This window comes from Myiozetetes cayanensis, unplaced genomic scaffold (genome assembly GCF_022539395.1).
Source record: "Myiozetetes cayanensis isolate MyiCay16 unplaced genomic scaffold, myiCay2020 scf6-25, whole genome shotgun sequence".
Classification (NCBI taxonomy): Eukaryota; Metazoa; Chordata; class Aves; order Passeriformes; family Tyrannidae; genus Myiozetetes; species Myiozetetes cayanensis.
Genome location: NW_026087853.1, coordinates 13,911,321 through 13,925,620, shown reverse-complemented (window position 1 = coordinate 13,925,620; position 14,300 = coordinate 13,911,321). Strand labels below are relative to the sequence as shown.

Here is a 14,300-nt window from a genome sequence, read left to right as displayed (position 1 = left end):
TTGAAGTAAAACGTACTACAGCATCACCATTTCAGTGACCAGTTTGTATACTGAAGGCAGGCTTGAGTTTGCTTTGTTTTTAAAAGCACAGTTGAGTCTCAGAAAGCCCAGCTGGATACAGAGCCTCCTAGGAACTAAATCACCGTGCTCTGTGGGCAGGTGAGCAGGGGGGGAAGTAGCAGAGCCCAGGCTGTGACTACCATGAACAAAACTGCTTCACAGAACTGCAGAGACAAAGCTCACAGCTTTCATGGTTCCTCTGCCTTTGGGATTTAAACAGATTCATTACTACATCAGTAGCACACTGTTTTTAAATATACCAACAGTTTCTTCCCTGGTATGAATCTGAGCAACACAGAGATTCACAGGAACCTGCCAGAGCAGGCTTCTCTCCAGGCTCCCCCAGTGTATGATAAGAAAATTAATTGTTGCCCTCAGCTTTCTTCTCTTTGACAAAAGCTTTCCAAAAGGAAGGACTCTATTCCACCGCTTGCTAAGGGACTGCTTAGGGCAGATCATGCCCTTAGGTATCCAGTGACTACTTCAATCCGTTTATTAACCATGGTTGGTCCACCTGGCATAGCCAGCAGAGAACCACATTAATCTCATCCAGAAAGTTCAGCAGCAGTCTCCATGAAAAGTCATATGAGGGAAGAGGGATGAAAAAAAATTAAAATAATTTTAAAAATAACATACCATAGCTCTCAAATTTTCAATAAATGTGACCTTATGTTAAAGAAACACACGTTTGTGGATAAACCACTTCTACCTCATTTTGGAGAAACTATGCTTATAATCATCTAATTTTCTCCTGGTGTTCTCCTGTCTTCCTCAGACTGAAATTCTAGATTGAACAATTTCCACCCTACACTACCAACTGCACTGCTTTTGGTACCAGTGCAAAATTACCTTTAGCAGTAAATATTATCAAAAAATAGACAGTGATTAAAAATAAACTATTAAAAAGTCCACGAGTGTTTTCCATCAAAAGTGAGTACTAGAGGTGGTGCAATATAACAACCAAAGGCATAAAAAACATTTACAGCTTGTGCAGAAACCCTTTCTGTCTGATCTATGTTTAGACATAAAGAGCTCTACACTGCTGCAAAGAGAAATTAAAAGAAAAATCAGGTGTATTGCTTTCACCAGAAATGCAGAGTTAAAGTGAATAATAAATACTCTTTCTAGCAAAAGGCATCATCCTTGAAACACAGTCTCCCCTGGAGAGAAAAAAAAAGGCAGTGGGATGAGGGGGAGAAGTTCAGTTGTTCTAATTAAGTTGAAGCCACTCTTCAGTCTTCTGCTATATTTTCATGAAGGCAATTAGGGTCAGAAAAACATTTCCAGCTTTTGCTGCGTTTGATTGTGCCCTGTTTTATATAGAGGTAGCTGGAGTACACGAGCTAAAAGTTCTCTGACTTAAGGGTCTTCACATTGGAAAATCTAAGAAACTTTAGGGCCTAATGTCTCTAAGCACCAGGTTTTACTGGAACCATTCAATCTTGCAACATAAATATGTTTATCTCCTTTAATTGTGAAGTGCCAGAAGAGCAAACAAGCATGCAATATCTCCAGATACAATTATCTCAGGTCACCGATCAAAGGAGGGAGTAACTCTTGCAGAAGCTGGAGAAAGGAAGAGTCAACATATACTGAAAAAACTTCCCTAAACTCCACTGATGTTTTGCAGAGTCCTCTGGAAGTTCAGACCCACCAGGACCCTCACTGAGGAAGGCAGGCATGCAGTTAGTCTCCTTTACTGTTCTGATGATATTCTCTCTATAAAGCTTCCGTTTAAGCAACCAAGCCTGAGCTATGGTGGATAAACGAGCCATTGCTCTCAAAAAACATCTCTGTGGAACAAAACTCCAGGACTGATGACAAGGTTACAGCTGTTGTCACAGGAATGAGCTTGCTGCTCTGCCTGAGTAGAGAACTGCATAATTTCAGCCCCAGAACAGACAAAGGATGGGGCGTTCAACTGGGAGAGGACTAGGGTCAGAGACACAGTCACCCTTGTCATGGTATCATATTAATTCCCTATACTTCCTACTCCAAGAAAAAATTTCAGAAAAGGTCAAAAGAGCTATATGCATATTTGTACTTCAACGCTGACTTTGCAGTTTCAGCAAAACTGCAAATGAGACAGGTTCGTTTTAAAATAATGTATTTCCTGAGTCACATGTCTCCAAACACACTCCATGTGCCCTGTTTTGATACCAGATCACAACACCTGCAACCAGTGAGACAAATAATCCTATTGTTTAATGCAGACCCAAATTAAAGCCAGGGCTTTGCTGGCCCATAGGCACCACTGCAATAACCATGATTTATAAAAGCATTGTCTAAGAGTCATTTTATGCAAAGACTGGGACTCTATGCTCCAAAGAGGTAAATAAAGAGTTTTACACTCCAGTGTCTCTGTAAGGTCTTATTTTTATCCATACTGTTTCTTGAAGAGGGATTTATGAAGCTTTGCAGTTCACAGAAGTATCTGGGAAGACATATGCTGATGACAGAAAGAATATCATACACAGTAATCTTAAAAAATTAACAGCCCTCCACACACTCGTCTTTTTCCAAGTCTCTCCACTCAGATAGTTCAAAGCAACTTAAATGGCATTCCATTACATAGAATATTATCTACATTAGGAAATAGAGGTAGAATTTGAGCAAGATCCTTGTACCTTGATCCAAAGTACCTGCAGTAAGTGACAAAGCGAGGCAACTCCACACTGCAATTTCAGTCCCATTATTGCCACCAAAATCTTTGGCAGAGGTCCCACAGGGACTGGATTTTCACCCAGGACTTCCCAACTCCCAGCCTTAAGCATTGTTAGGAATCACTGCCTCATCACTACATACCAAGAACTCAGAGGGGCTGGGCAGAGCTGGCTCCATGGGCCAAAGCAGTACAAGCTCAAACCTGACAGTCATTCATTACACATTAGTTAGAGATTTCTAAATCTTAGTAATGTTTTCACTCGCCCAGGTGACTGCAGAGCCCATATCTCTCCTAGGCCACTGGGATTCACCGTCAAAAGAAAGCAGTCAAAGCAGAGAGACACAAAAATGTCTTCATGGTTCCCTCATTTACTCATCAAGAGTGAAAAAAATCTAAATGCATTTTCATTCGTTTGGCTTACTCTAATTTTTAAAGAATAAGTGTTTATTTCTTTAATCTGCTTAATCCACATGGTAGAAACATTCTGTAGTGTTGTCTTCCTTCCTTGCCCCAGCAGATGTGTATTTATTCTTCTCCTCCACTGGACCTGAAAGGCCCATGACTGTACCTTACTGACCAGCCTGCCGATGCAACATAAAGCAAAATCATGCCAAAATCCTCTCTCCCTGCACTGGAGCCTGTGCTTCATTCCTGCTGGGCAGTGCTGCTTCTCAGCTAACATGAAGGTCTCACACAGAGGGATCTCTTCTACTCAGAAGGACCAGAGGAAGGATTCTGCCTGGGATTTGTTCTTCCCAAGTCCTGCTATTTCTGGGTTTGAAGCTGAGATTAATGCATTTTTTTGAAAGACCCCACTTCGTGTGTTTAGAACACTCTGGTGTAGCACTGCCACTAAGAAGTATCAGGATCTTTCCAGTATTTTAACCAGAGGCCCCTCACCTTCAGGTACATGCAAAGTACCTAACACAATCCAGACTGGGGAGGGTTGGAGGGCTTCTACAGCATCATTTCCAAAAATGCACTGAAGGCAAAGCCGGCTGCCATTCTCAGGAGAATATGCACTTTACTGAAGGCCTGGCATGCATGTAAAAATAAACTTTCTTCTCCCAGTACTAGAGAGCCAACTCTCCAACATCTCAACAACCTTGTTTGCTTTGGAATCTTTCCAGTCACATCTTTCTGTATATGCTATAGGATATATATTTTATAAGCTCCTTTTCTTGGCTAGAACACTGCTGTTTCAAGCTTATTCCATTAATACTTCATGTGAAAATAAACCTCTCCTCATTTCAAGAAAACAACTGTTCCCTGGCAACAAATAGTGGAAACCATTGTCATTAGTATTTTACTTTGATTGAAGAATTAAAAAGTGCAGAGGGGACACTGAATTCTCTTTTGCAGGCTTCAAGAAAACCCATGGCTCAAAGGACAGTTTTCTTCTCAAAGAAAAAGATTTCAAGTATCTCAATTCCCAGAATGTTGGGGGGAAAAGGAAAAACAAAACAGCAGCGGAGACCATTGTAACTACTACAATCAGCCAGTTCCACATCGGAAAACATGTTGTCCTCCATATCCCACTGCTATTAAAAAGTGTGCAGCTTGAAATACAATGACTAATACCACTTTTACAGCCACTGACTAGAACATCTTTCTATGATAAAAGAGCATTAGTGTTCATTCGAACCAAAAATACCTACCAAAAATAGGAAATCTTCACTATTTTAGAATTTAAAAATGTGATCAAGAGCTCTAGGAAAGCTTAGGTGTGGAAGTCCTTGAAACAGTTTTGAAGTCGCGAGAAAGACGAAGGCTCCAAACTTTGTCACACAAAGACTGAACTGGCAATTTGTCAGAAGCCAAAAGGCTGCAGCTAATTATTCTGGGTTTGCATAGCTTGTGAAACAAAAATAAATGCATGTCCCCACCAGAGGAACTTGTGATGATTTCCATTTCACTGCACGTGTTTTCAATCTTACATTCTTCAAACTAAGCCAAACAGATTTTTCCTGAAAAACAAGGTAGATGGAGATGTTCCCTCTCTCTCTTGCCAGCTTACACAGTCATAAGAAACTGGATACTTTACTGGCTAAAGAAAAACTGACAATTTTCAATCCTAAGTTTGGCCCTCCACTAATTTGGTAGATGGTGCAGGGCAGGGGAGGAACTGAACAAGACCAGAAACAGCTTTACCTTTTAGACGCTACACAAAACCCTTCATTGCTAGATTTCATTATAGAAAATAGCTTCTTTTTTTTTTTTTTTTTCAAATAGTAAATGTCTCATTAGGAATCCACTGCATAACTTCATGGGCAATCTTTCCCTTGAAACAGTGATGAAAGAATTCATTAAGAAATGCCTAAATTTGAGCATTTTTTGGCAAGTTCTCCCAATGCCAGTGCAATGGCTGCTCTGCCTCAGACTTGCCAGCTGCTGCCTTCCTAGCAACTGCCTGCAGGCCGTGGCAGATGGGCTCCGGTCATGTTTGCCACCTGTTCAGAGCATCTCTACCCTTTCTCTGGCCACCAGTTCAGGCCACTCCAGCTGAGAAGGCAGCTGTGAAGGTTAGGAAGAGCTGGCAAGAAAGGAGAAGGTATGTTAACTGCCACAGGAACTGCAAGAGCACAACATTCCAAATACTCTAAACGGGTGCTGTCTTTCACTGGAAGGGAGCCAGCAACACCAGGTCTGCTGACCACCTTCATCTGCTCTTCCCTTCCCTTCATGCCCACACAACAGCAGGAGCTTGTGGCCCCACACCCCTTCTGAGACAACTGGAGCTGGAATTCCTGCTGTGCAGGTTTGCAGCACAGCTCCCAACAGCACTGGGGCTGGTACAGCAAAAGGTTTCTGAGAGGAAATGGGACACATCCTTCAGTCTTCCCTCCTGCAAAACTGGAATACCCTCTTACTGGGGCGATGTCTGCTTAAAAAAATCAGCAAATGACATGTCACAGGGTAGGAGATACAGCACAGAATTCTTTTAAGAGACTATTTAAAAACCAGTAAGCTGCTTTTTGTTTCTTTTTTTTTTCTTGTAATATACCATTGGTTTGCAGCTGTCCCAATGACTCGGTTTTAAGCCACAGCAAGCAAACCTAGATCCAAAACATTGCCAGATCTTAAAGATGCTGCTGCTCAGAGTTCTGTCATGGGCACTGGAAAAACAGAAATGAGTTAATCCTGCTCAGGCTCACAAATGTTTGGGTGTAGGTTCAGACTCATACTGTCTTTGGAAAGCTCATAACCTTGAAAGCTTTTTATTTAATTAATCTACGGTACTATCTTTCAAGCTAGCTAGCTTGATGGATGTTACTCAGTTGTACCATATAGTGTTGCAAATTTCAGCTCCTGTACCTTGAGTTCACAGTGAATTCTTACTATGTTAGAATTTAATCAGTATTTCTAAAAAAATCCCAATTACTTTTCAGCACACGAGCTTAGAGGTTTTTTGTTTGTTTTCAGTGTGATGCTTTAATAATGTCTTACTGTTGGATAAAGGAGCATGCCTGCTTAGCATCCCACTGCCAGTCCTATTCTTCCATTATTTCTCCTTGGAGGATGTGCGTGTTTCCCCACTCAATAAAAATAGAAAGCTGAACCAGTCTTTCTGCTGAAAGTGGCAGTCTGAGAGAAAACAAAACACAGAACTTGAACACAAGTCACAGAATGTTAATTGCTGTCTAGCAGCAGCTCACTGATGATCTGTACACTATACACCACAGTTAGCTTTAAGAAAGCAAAATAAAAGAATTTAATCTGTCTAGGTAGAGGACTATCCTAAATCCTCACTGCAGGAAGGAAACAGAAGTCATGCAGGTGCTTACTTCAAGACTACCAAAACTTTCCTTTAGTAGTAGAAAATTTTTTCCTGCTCCTTTGGAAAAGAATGATCTGATATCTGTTCACAGAAGTCAGCACATATCAGTCCGTCATGCTTTGCTTTCTAAAAGCCAGTAACTAAACCTTACTTTCCAATTCATTAATTATTACTGGAAAGTAACTCTATATTCAGAAAAATTCTGAATTTATGTAAAGAAGAAATTAGGTAAACATCCTGTGCATTCTTGTGTTTTGAGTTATTTGCCTATTGTCAGGTCCAAGAGCTGGTTTCTCTCTAACAGGATAGGTTCTTTAAAGGAGGAAACAAATCAAAGAAATTTTCCCTCTGTCAAATAAACTTTGTCCACCAGATGGACACCAAGACAATCCTTCACCGAGAAGCAGGGCTAGTGGGATGGATCAGGTAAGGTTGGTAAAGGTTTCTAGTAATAAAGGATGAAATAAGAGCCCACTTTTGATACATTACCTACTGGCTAAAGTGCATGCATCAAGACATATGAAGCAACACACAGGTGATGGCAAGGGGTGATCACACACACTTATCCATCCATCCATCCTGTTCTGGCAGAGAAGCAGGCATCAGTGTTCAAGGTATGCCTTTGGGGCACAAATTTCCCGTACAGGTTAGTCTGACGTTTCAAACATGCTGTGATATTTCATATAAACCATTTTTACAGGGACAAAGTCCAGTCTAGTTCTGTCCAAATGTTTCCCAAAATGCTCTTCCACTAAAGAAATACTTTCCAATAATTTTGTATCTATCTGATGACTAGCGATTAAGCTACACAAGCAATCAGACAACTAAGAGGCAACCCGTGGAATTCTTTTAATCCACAAGATAAAATGGAATTTGCCCTCTGCTCAACTAACTGGTGCATCATTGAATTAATCCCATAATAGTTCCTCGAGGTTAAATGTGCAGTGCAGGTACAAGGCACATATAACAAATGCAGGCACTGGACTGCAATACCCTTCGGTATCATTGAAATAACAATGTCCCCTAGACAGTGACACAAATATAGCCTGGCTTCTTGTCCTTCTAATAGCATGCAGTTCTCAGACAACCACTCACACCCAAAAGACAGACTCTGCATTTTAACTAGCAATGAGAATTTTTTTAAGCCTTTTCTGACAGTGGATTCTTCAAAATAACATGATTTTTCAATTTATTTTTTGTTAAGTGTTTTTCTCCTGCTCCCTGCTGGTGTTGAGAAGCACCTTTCACATGGATTCAAGAGCAACCTCAATTATCAGTGGCTGACACACCATTTTCCTCCTCTCTCCCCTGTCCTCTCTATAAGGCAGTTTCATCTCTGTTACTGAGGATCTCACTGACCACCTTACGGTTCAAAACAAGCACTAGGTAAGTACCAGCGAGCGTGAAACCTATGACATACAGCTCTTCTAAGCACACAAAATAAGCCAGAAGGAAAGAGCATGCTCCCCTCTTCCTCTTTTAGTGCTACAATGTTACAGCAGGCACGGTAACATAATTCCTTTCCCAAGCTGACACCATCTTTTAAGTAACATCTTGTGTGAAATATGACCATTCAGACCTGGGAAAGAACAAAGGTAGCCAACACCTGAACTTATCCGTAGATGGGTTACAACTTGAAGGCACTTTAGTATCATTTCACTGCTCACTGGGTTACAAGAACGTTCCTTCTGCCATAGTTTTTTTTATTTTCAAAGGGCAGCTCCTGTTTCTGTTAAGCCTGACTGCCTGTGAATGCAATTAACAGAGTAGTATCACCTAATCAACCATCAGATCTTATTAACTGACAGACACAAGAAAAGTCTAACTGCATTCCCACTTTCACCAGGGCACCTCTTAAACTAGATGGCATGTGGCCTCAAAATATGCTCCACAAAAAGGGGATCCTGTTTCCCCAAAACCAGTATCGGTTACAGAGAACTGAATGGAAAGGAAAGAAAAATCATTACGTTGAGGTCTTGTTGACATCTAAATGACAGCATTTAAAAACAGTAAACCTTCCTTACAAGAAAATAGAGGTTTTACTCACCTGTACTACTTCTACTCCTCTTTTCCTGAAAAAAAGAAAAAAAGAAAACAAGTAAATGCTAGTGCTGGAAACCTGAGGAAAAAGTAAAACCAAAAACTAATGGAAAAGGGTTGCTTCATACTAGAATGCAAACAATATAAATCTGCACTGGTAAATAACCTGATTCAAATTCAGGAAAGCTCTTGATCAGTTTCATCCCTTGTCTAGGAAGCACTTTGGCAGTTTCTGAATCATGGACTCAGAAGTGAGCCAAGATGCATACTAAGCAGCTGGGACTGACAGGGCTGCCAGGTAAGCACAGGTAGGAAATGGCTGATACCAGGGAGGGAGCATCTCAATTTTAATTATATCTAGCTTGTTTTTCATTTCTCATCTGCCCTCAGAGTGTGCAAATGGCACCAAAGCACATTCCACATCTTTTATTTTGATCCAAATACATGTGTATAAATGTCAGGAAGAATGAACACGGCACCTTGCAGCCATTTATCCTCTCATTTACAGCCTTGTTCTACCCCGATCATCTTGATATACAGGATGCTTCCCTGGACTTCAGTCCAAAGACTTGCAGTCAGTCTGACTCCTGCAGGAGCAGCATTCAAACACTTGGGGTTTGTCAGAAAGGTCCAAGCCTCTGGCCGTAGGGAGAATAGCTCCAGTGATCCTGAATTGCCAGGGATAAGAGACTGGAGAAGCCTATTAATTATACACCAAAATGTTTAGAACTGCAATGGGTAGAGCCAATTTAGGCAGATCTGTAGAGACAGCTGTCTACTCTGCAGGTATGAGAACTGAGATTCAGGTGCATGCAGCCAGACAATGCTCAGTCACAACCTTTGACAAGTTATCAAGCAAAACAAACCATTTCTGGACTAGTCTTAAGAGCAGAACTGAATCCCTGGCACAACGCCCAGCCATCCCTGCTCCACGCCCTCCTCCCAATATATGCAGGCTATTTAAATATGTTAGAACCTTCTCCTCACTTTGAAGACAAGAAATTTAACTTAAAAATCAAAAGCCTCATCAAGTACAAGACAGGAATCTTTCTTCCTTGTTCCCACTAGCCCTGTATGTGAAAATCAAAGACCCTTTTTGGGGAGGTCAGAGAACAGGACCGCCTAACTCTGCCCTCAGTGCTTTTCTATCTAAGAGCGTCTGTGTTGTTGTCGATAGTCACAAATGCTGCACACTGCTGAATACACAATGGCTCCCCCAGTTTCCCTCCCAATACAGTAGTTCTTTCTTTTGGGAGGCCATTACAAAGATGCCCAAAGGGACAGACGATCAATCAGCATCTATGACACAAATTGCTCCCTTTTCCACTTTACCAGTCTGGAGTTTCTCTGGCCTAGAAGCACCATTCAGTGCACAGGCACAGGAGAGAGCTTGTTGTTGCTCAGCAAGGAAATTAAAAAGAAAATTAAACCAAGCACCTCTTGCAAAGAATTTCAAAGCCCTCTTGCAGATAACAGTAGCTGCTAAGTGGTGGGTGATTAATATACTGCCATTACAGTGTGGGAAGCATTGCTGCAGATCACCAGATGCTGGTCAGATGTGTCCCAGTTGTGTGGTAAGAAGAAAATGAATCTTGTAGAGAAAGAGTTAATAGCCAAAGTGTTGAAACCATTATTTTCACAGAGCTAATGAGAAAAATAAGAAAAATTAGGTGGGGAATGCTGTTTCATAAATTAGGGCTGCAGCCTACTCAGAAGCATTCCAAGTATTATAAGTTAAAACTTAAAATAACCAAACCAGCTACATTTTTTGCTATGTCTGCCCTGGAGTAAACAGAACTCAGAACTGCCATTGAAATACACCAGGCTTCAGACAGGTCTGTTCCAGAATCCCTGGAAGAATAGTGGCGAATGGCAAAAGCTGCATTTCTTGTCATGACTGCATACACTTTGAATAAGCTTTATCCTACTTTGAAGAAAAAAAAAAAAAAAACACTTGCAAGCTGGGTGCCAAACCCACTTGAGAAAGTCAGTCCAAAGATTTTCTGTATTCCCCCCAAAACGTACTTTGTAAATTTTCTGGGACTGACTAAAACCAACTATACTGCCCCAGCAGAAGGGAAGAAGCCAGACCAGCCCACAGGCAGAAAGAAGGGGTGCCTGCTCTTAGGCATGATGTCACACATGTTTAAAAAGGTACAGGAAGGAGGAAGCAATTACCAAGGCTGGCTTGGTCTTCCCCTTTTTCAGAGGGAGGCAGGATGTCCTTTTGGTTACCTGAAATATGATACTTTTTCTATTGAAACCCAGGGGATCAGAAACCATAGAAGCATGCATATTTTGAGGATTAGTTAATTTGGGGGAAAAAAATCCTCTACCAAAATAGCTTTATTCGAAAATAGTTTATTTTAAAAACAAGAAGTATCCAAACAACCAGGATGTCAACACACCTCAGTTCTGGCATCAGCAGATTCTTTGCCTTAAAGATTTCCTAAGCCAGCGACTCCAGGCTTTTTATCCAGGCAGGTCACAGCTGCAGGCTCAGGGCAGCGAGACATCTCTTATGCAACCAAGCATGCAATACCATCTAACCACACTAACTGCCTTACGTCACCTGTGAAAGGGCTTAGGGTCAGGCACAGAAAGAAAGCTGATCCTACACACAAGAAACTCTAGGACCTTCAAAAAAAAAAAAGAGTAAACAGAGAGAACGAAGCAGACTGTGGGCCACAAGCAATTCCCCGACAAGGGGCTGCCTGTGTAGGACACTCAATGGAGACAAGACAGTTGCTGAATGAACTGCTCTGGGAGCCTGACAGAGCCATGGGCCAGCCACCCCTTCTTCCTATTGTGCTTTAAAAAGCCAGCAAGAAAAATACATCCTACAGTCCTGGTGTACGATCTTTCAGGCTGTTTCTTCAGCAAAGGACAGGCAGGGCATGACAGGCAGGACAGGATGGGGTGACTATTTCACTTGGTGTACTGACCACTACCCTTGTGTCCCTCATGGTGTTGTCCATGACCCTTCTTTCTTCCCATGTAGTTTGAAACTGAGCCACTGCCCACCAGGGGAAGGGTTCCCATTCCCAGCTGGCCTGGCTGCCTCCTGACACTGGCAATGGCTATAGAAGAGGCAATAGATTATACGAACCTCACAGCAAGTCTCTTTCTGAGGAAAAAAGAAAGATAGTTATTAGCTATATTTCCCTTCTCCCTCCAAAGAGGCAACAGAACTGTATCAAAGAGAGACTGTGTCTGCACACTTTCATTGAACAGGTATTTGAAAAATTGCCAGTTCTAAACCATATTCCCAAAGGTAACTAGTATTAAAATACATTTTGTTCCAAAAATCATCCAGACAGGGATCTTGTTCTCCAATCATCAGCTAAGGGAATAATATATTAGCAAATTTTAAAAAACCTCTGAGAGAAAAGAGAAGGAAGGAAAAAAGTGAATGTGATAAAACTAAACCTAACTTCCAGCAAAGTTTCTCTGTCTTCAAGTGGCATTGTATGCCTAAAGCTATACAGGACCAGGACAAATTACTGACTGGCATTGCATGTTCCCTTCCTTCAGCACACAGCTCTGTTGAATCACACACTGTACCACTGACAGGAAATCCAGAAACAAGTAACTGCTGCATTAGCCTGTGATACTGAATAAAATCCAGAAGCTTGTTCTGACTTATTAGTTCTGTATTTGCAACCAGTGAACAACTCTACTGGATAGTGTAAGACTCACTGTATGCAATAGTGATTAAAATAATTACCATGCAAGTTGACTTCATGTTTAAGTTGGAATGATGTACAGATTTAGAAAATAATTCAATATCCAGTTACTAAAACCACATTAACTGGTGTCTTGAAATCGATGTTTTACCACAGCCTCAAACTATGTAGAATAGCTGGGTTTTGGGCTTGGGGCTGCGTGTTTTTTTAACATCCAAAATAAACAGTTTGGACTAATTCCCCACAGCATCTAGGACCTGAACATTATGGTGAATGACAGGTAAAAGAGAAAATGACTACCAGGTTTGTATATCATTGTCATGGTTAAATTAAGCAACTTATTTTTGCTGTCTGGTCTGAGTGACAGACTGAAAATGCCAAATGGAATTCACAATTTCAAAAGTAAAAGGTAATCTTTCTATCTGTTTTAATAGTCTAAGAAGTTATTAGTGCATGCAGTGAAGTTCCTTTTCTCAGACATGAAAATGTTTCACTTCAAAAATTTCCCATGTAAAAAGGGGATAATAATAAAAATAATAGTAATAATAACAGTAATGTATTGCTTTGATATAAAAAATAAAAGCATTTTCACTAAAAAGCAATACATTGGTATCAAAGGGAGTTTATAAATATTAATGCATCAGAGCAAAAACCTGCAGCCACTAAGACTTTCCACCACACCGAAATTATCAGACACAGCGAAAGGCACCAGGCAAGCAATACCAAAGCAAAGCATGAAAACCAGCCAGTACTGGCCAGCCACAACCTTGTGGACAGCCCATTTCTCTTCCTGGAACAAAGGCAAGCTCAGCTCCATTGCTTTTCCATCAGCAGAATATTCTGTATTTTTGTTATTAAATATTGGTGACAATCCTTGCTTTTATTATTTTTCATCCCTGATGGTCTCCACCTTATTTTCTAAGAGGGAAGCAACCAAGTGGCAACTCCAACATTGGGGTGCTTGCTCCAGGGGCTCACAGCCACAGCCATCAGTGCACAATGGAGTTGCTTGAGGCCATCGGAAACCCCTCAAGACTCAGCTGTAACAGGGGACTTTTTGTGGTTTGGTATTTTGCACACAGGTTGTCAAACAAGCAATCAGAGTAATTTTTACCAATCTGTATCCAACTATTATTATACTGCAGCAAGCTTTTCCCCAGAAATCAGTATTTTGAAAAGATTTGTGACTGAAGTGGATCAAAAGTTGGCATTTGGGGGATGGAGTTCTCAATTTTCTCAGTCTGTAAAGCACCACAGATCCAAAGGAGAAGGGAAATAGAGTGTACCTTTACAATCTGGTAGGAACAGATAATGTAGTATGGGGGAGAAAACATCTCACTTAAAACTCTAAGTGCTTTTCAGATGGGTTGGAAAAAAACCCAAGTCTTTGGGCTGTCACAGAAGACTGTTCAAGCAGAATAAAAACCCATAGAGGGCAGCCACGTTTGCGTATTTCTTCCTTGTTTCTATAAACAAGGAATGGTCTGATCATACGTCAGACACTACAACACCTCGAGTGATTTTCACCACCCCATTCACACATGACATTTGGTAGAACCATCTGATCTTCTCCACATCTTCCAAGCATTATATCATCCCATTTACAGCCACTAAAAATGTTTTTTTAAGAGTGCTGTATCAGAACAAAGTGCCCTGAAAGTGACTAGAAAATAAGAGAGGGCCTTGGTAGAGCAGCAGCAGCATCACTCTGGTTATTCACCTGCAGTGCCACAAATACCCACTCCAACAAACATTCAGCAGCAGCTCACAGCAAAGATCCAGCTAGAAACCCACTAAGTCCTTATCCTGCAAGAGCAATGACAAAGTGAAGCATCCAACACCAATGCTCAGAGGTTCAAGTCGAAGGGAGGAAAAAGACATGAAAGAAAGAAAGTAGGCACTGCAAGCAGTAACTAGAGGAAATAAACTGCCTTTAGTTACTAAATATTAAGAAAGAGTTTCAGTAATGGTTTAATGAAATATTACGGGGTTACTAATTTCAGCATTAAAAAAAAAAAAAACAGTGCAGAAATAAAATCTGTGTATCCCAAGTTATAAAATCCATAAAGTC

General features: G+C 41.0%; 1 protein-coding gene across 3 annotated transcripts in view; it reads right to left on the bottom strand.

Moving 5' to 3' along the window:
* The window catches only part of ITPK1 (inositol-tetrakisphosphate 1-kinase), a 141,841-nt gene that overhangs the window by 102,353 nt on the left and 25,188 nt on the right, over positions 1 to 14,300 (bottom strand). For 2 of the 3 annotated variants that reach the window (XM_050334955.1, XM_050334957.1), the window contains exon 3: positions 8,551 to 8,575. The exons of the other annotated variant lie outside the window; for it this stretch is intronic. In XM_050334955.1, coding sequence (XP_050190912.1) covers positions 8,551 to 8,575 — 25 coding nt within the window. The remainder of the gene's footprint in view (positions 1 to 8,550; positions 8,576 to 14,300) is intronic. 3 annotated transcript variants of the gene reach the window in all.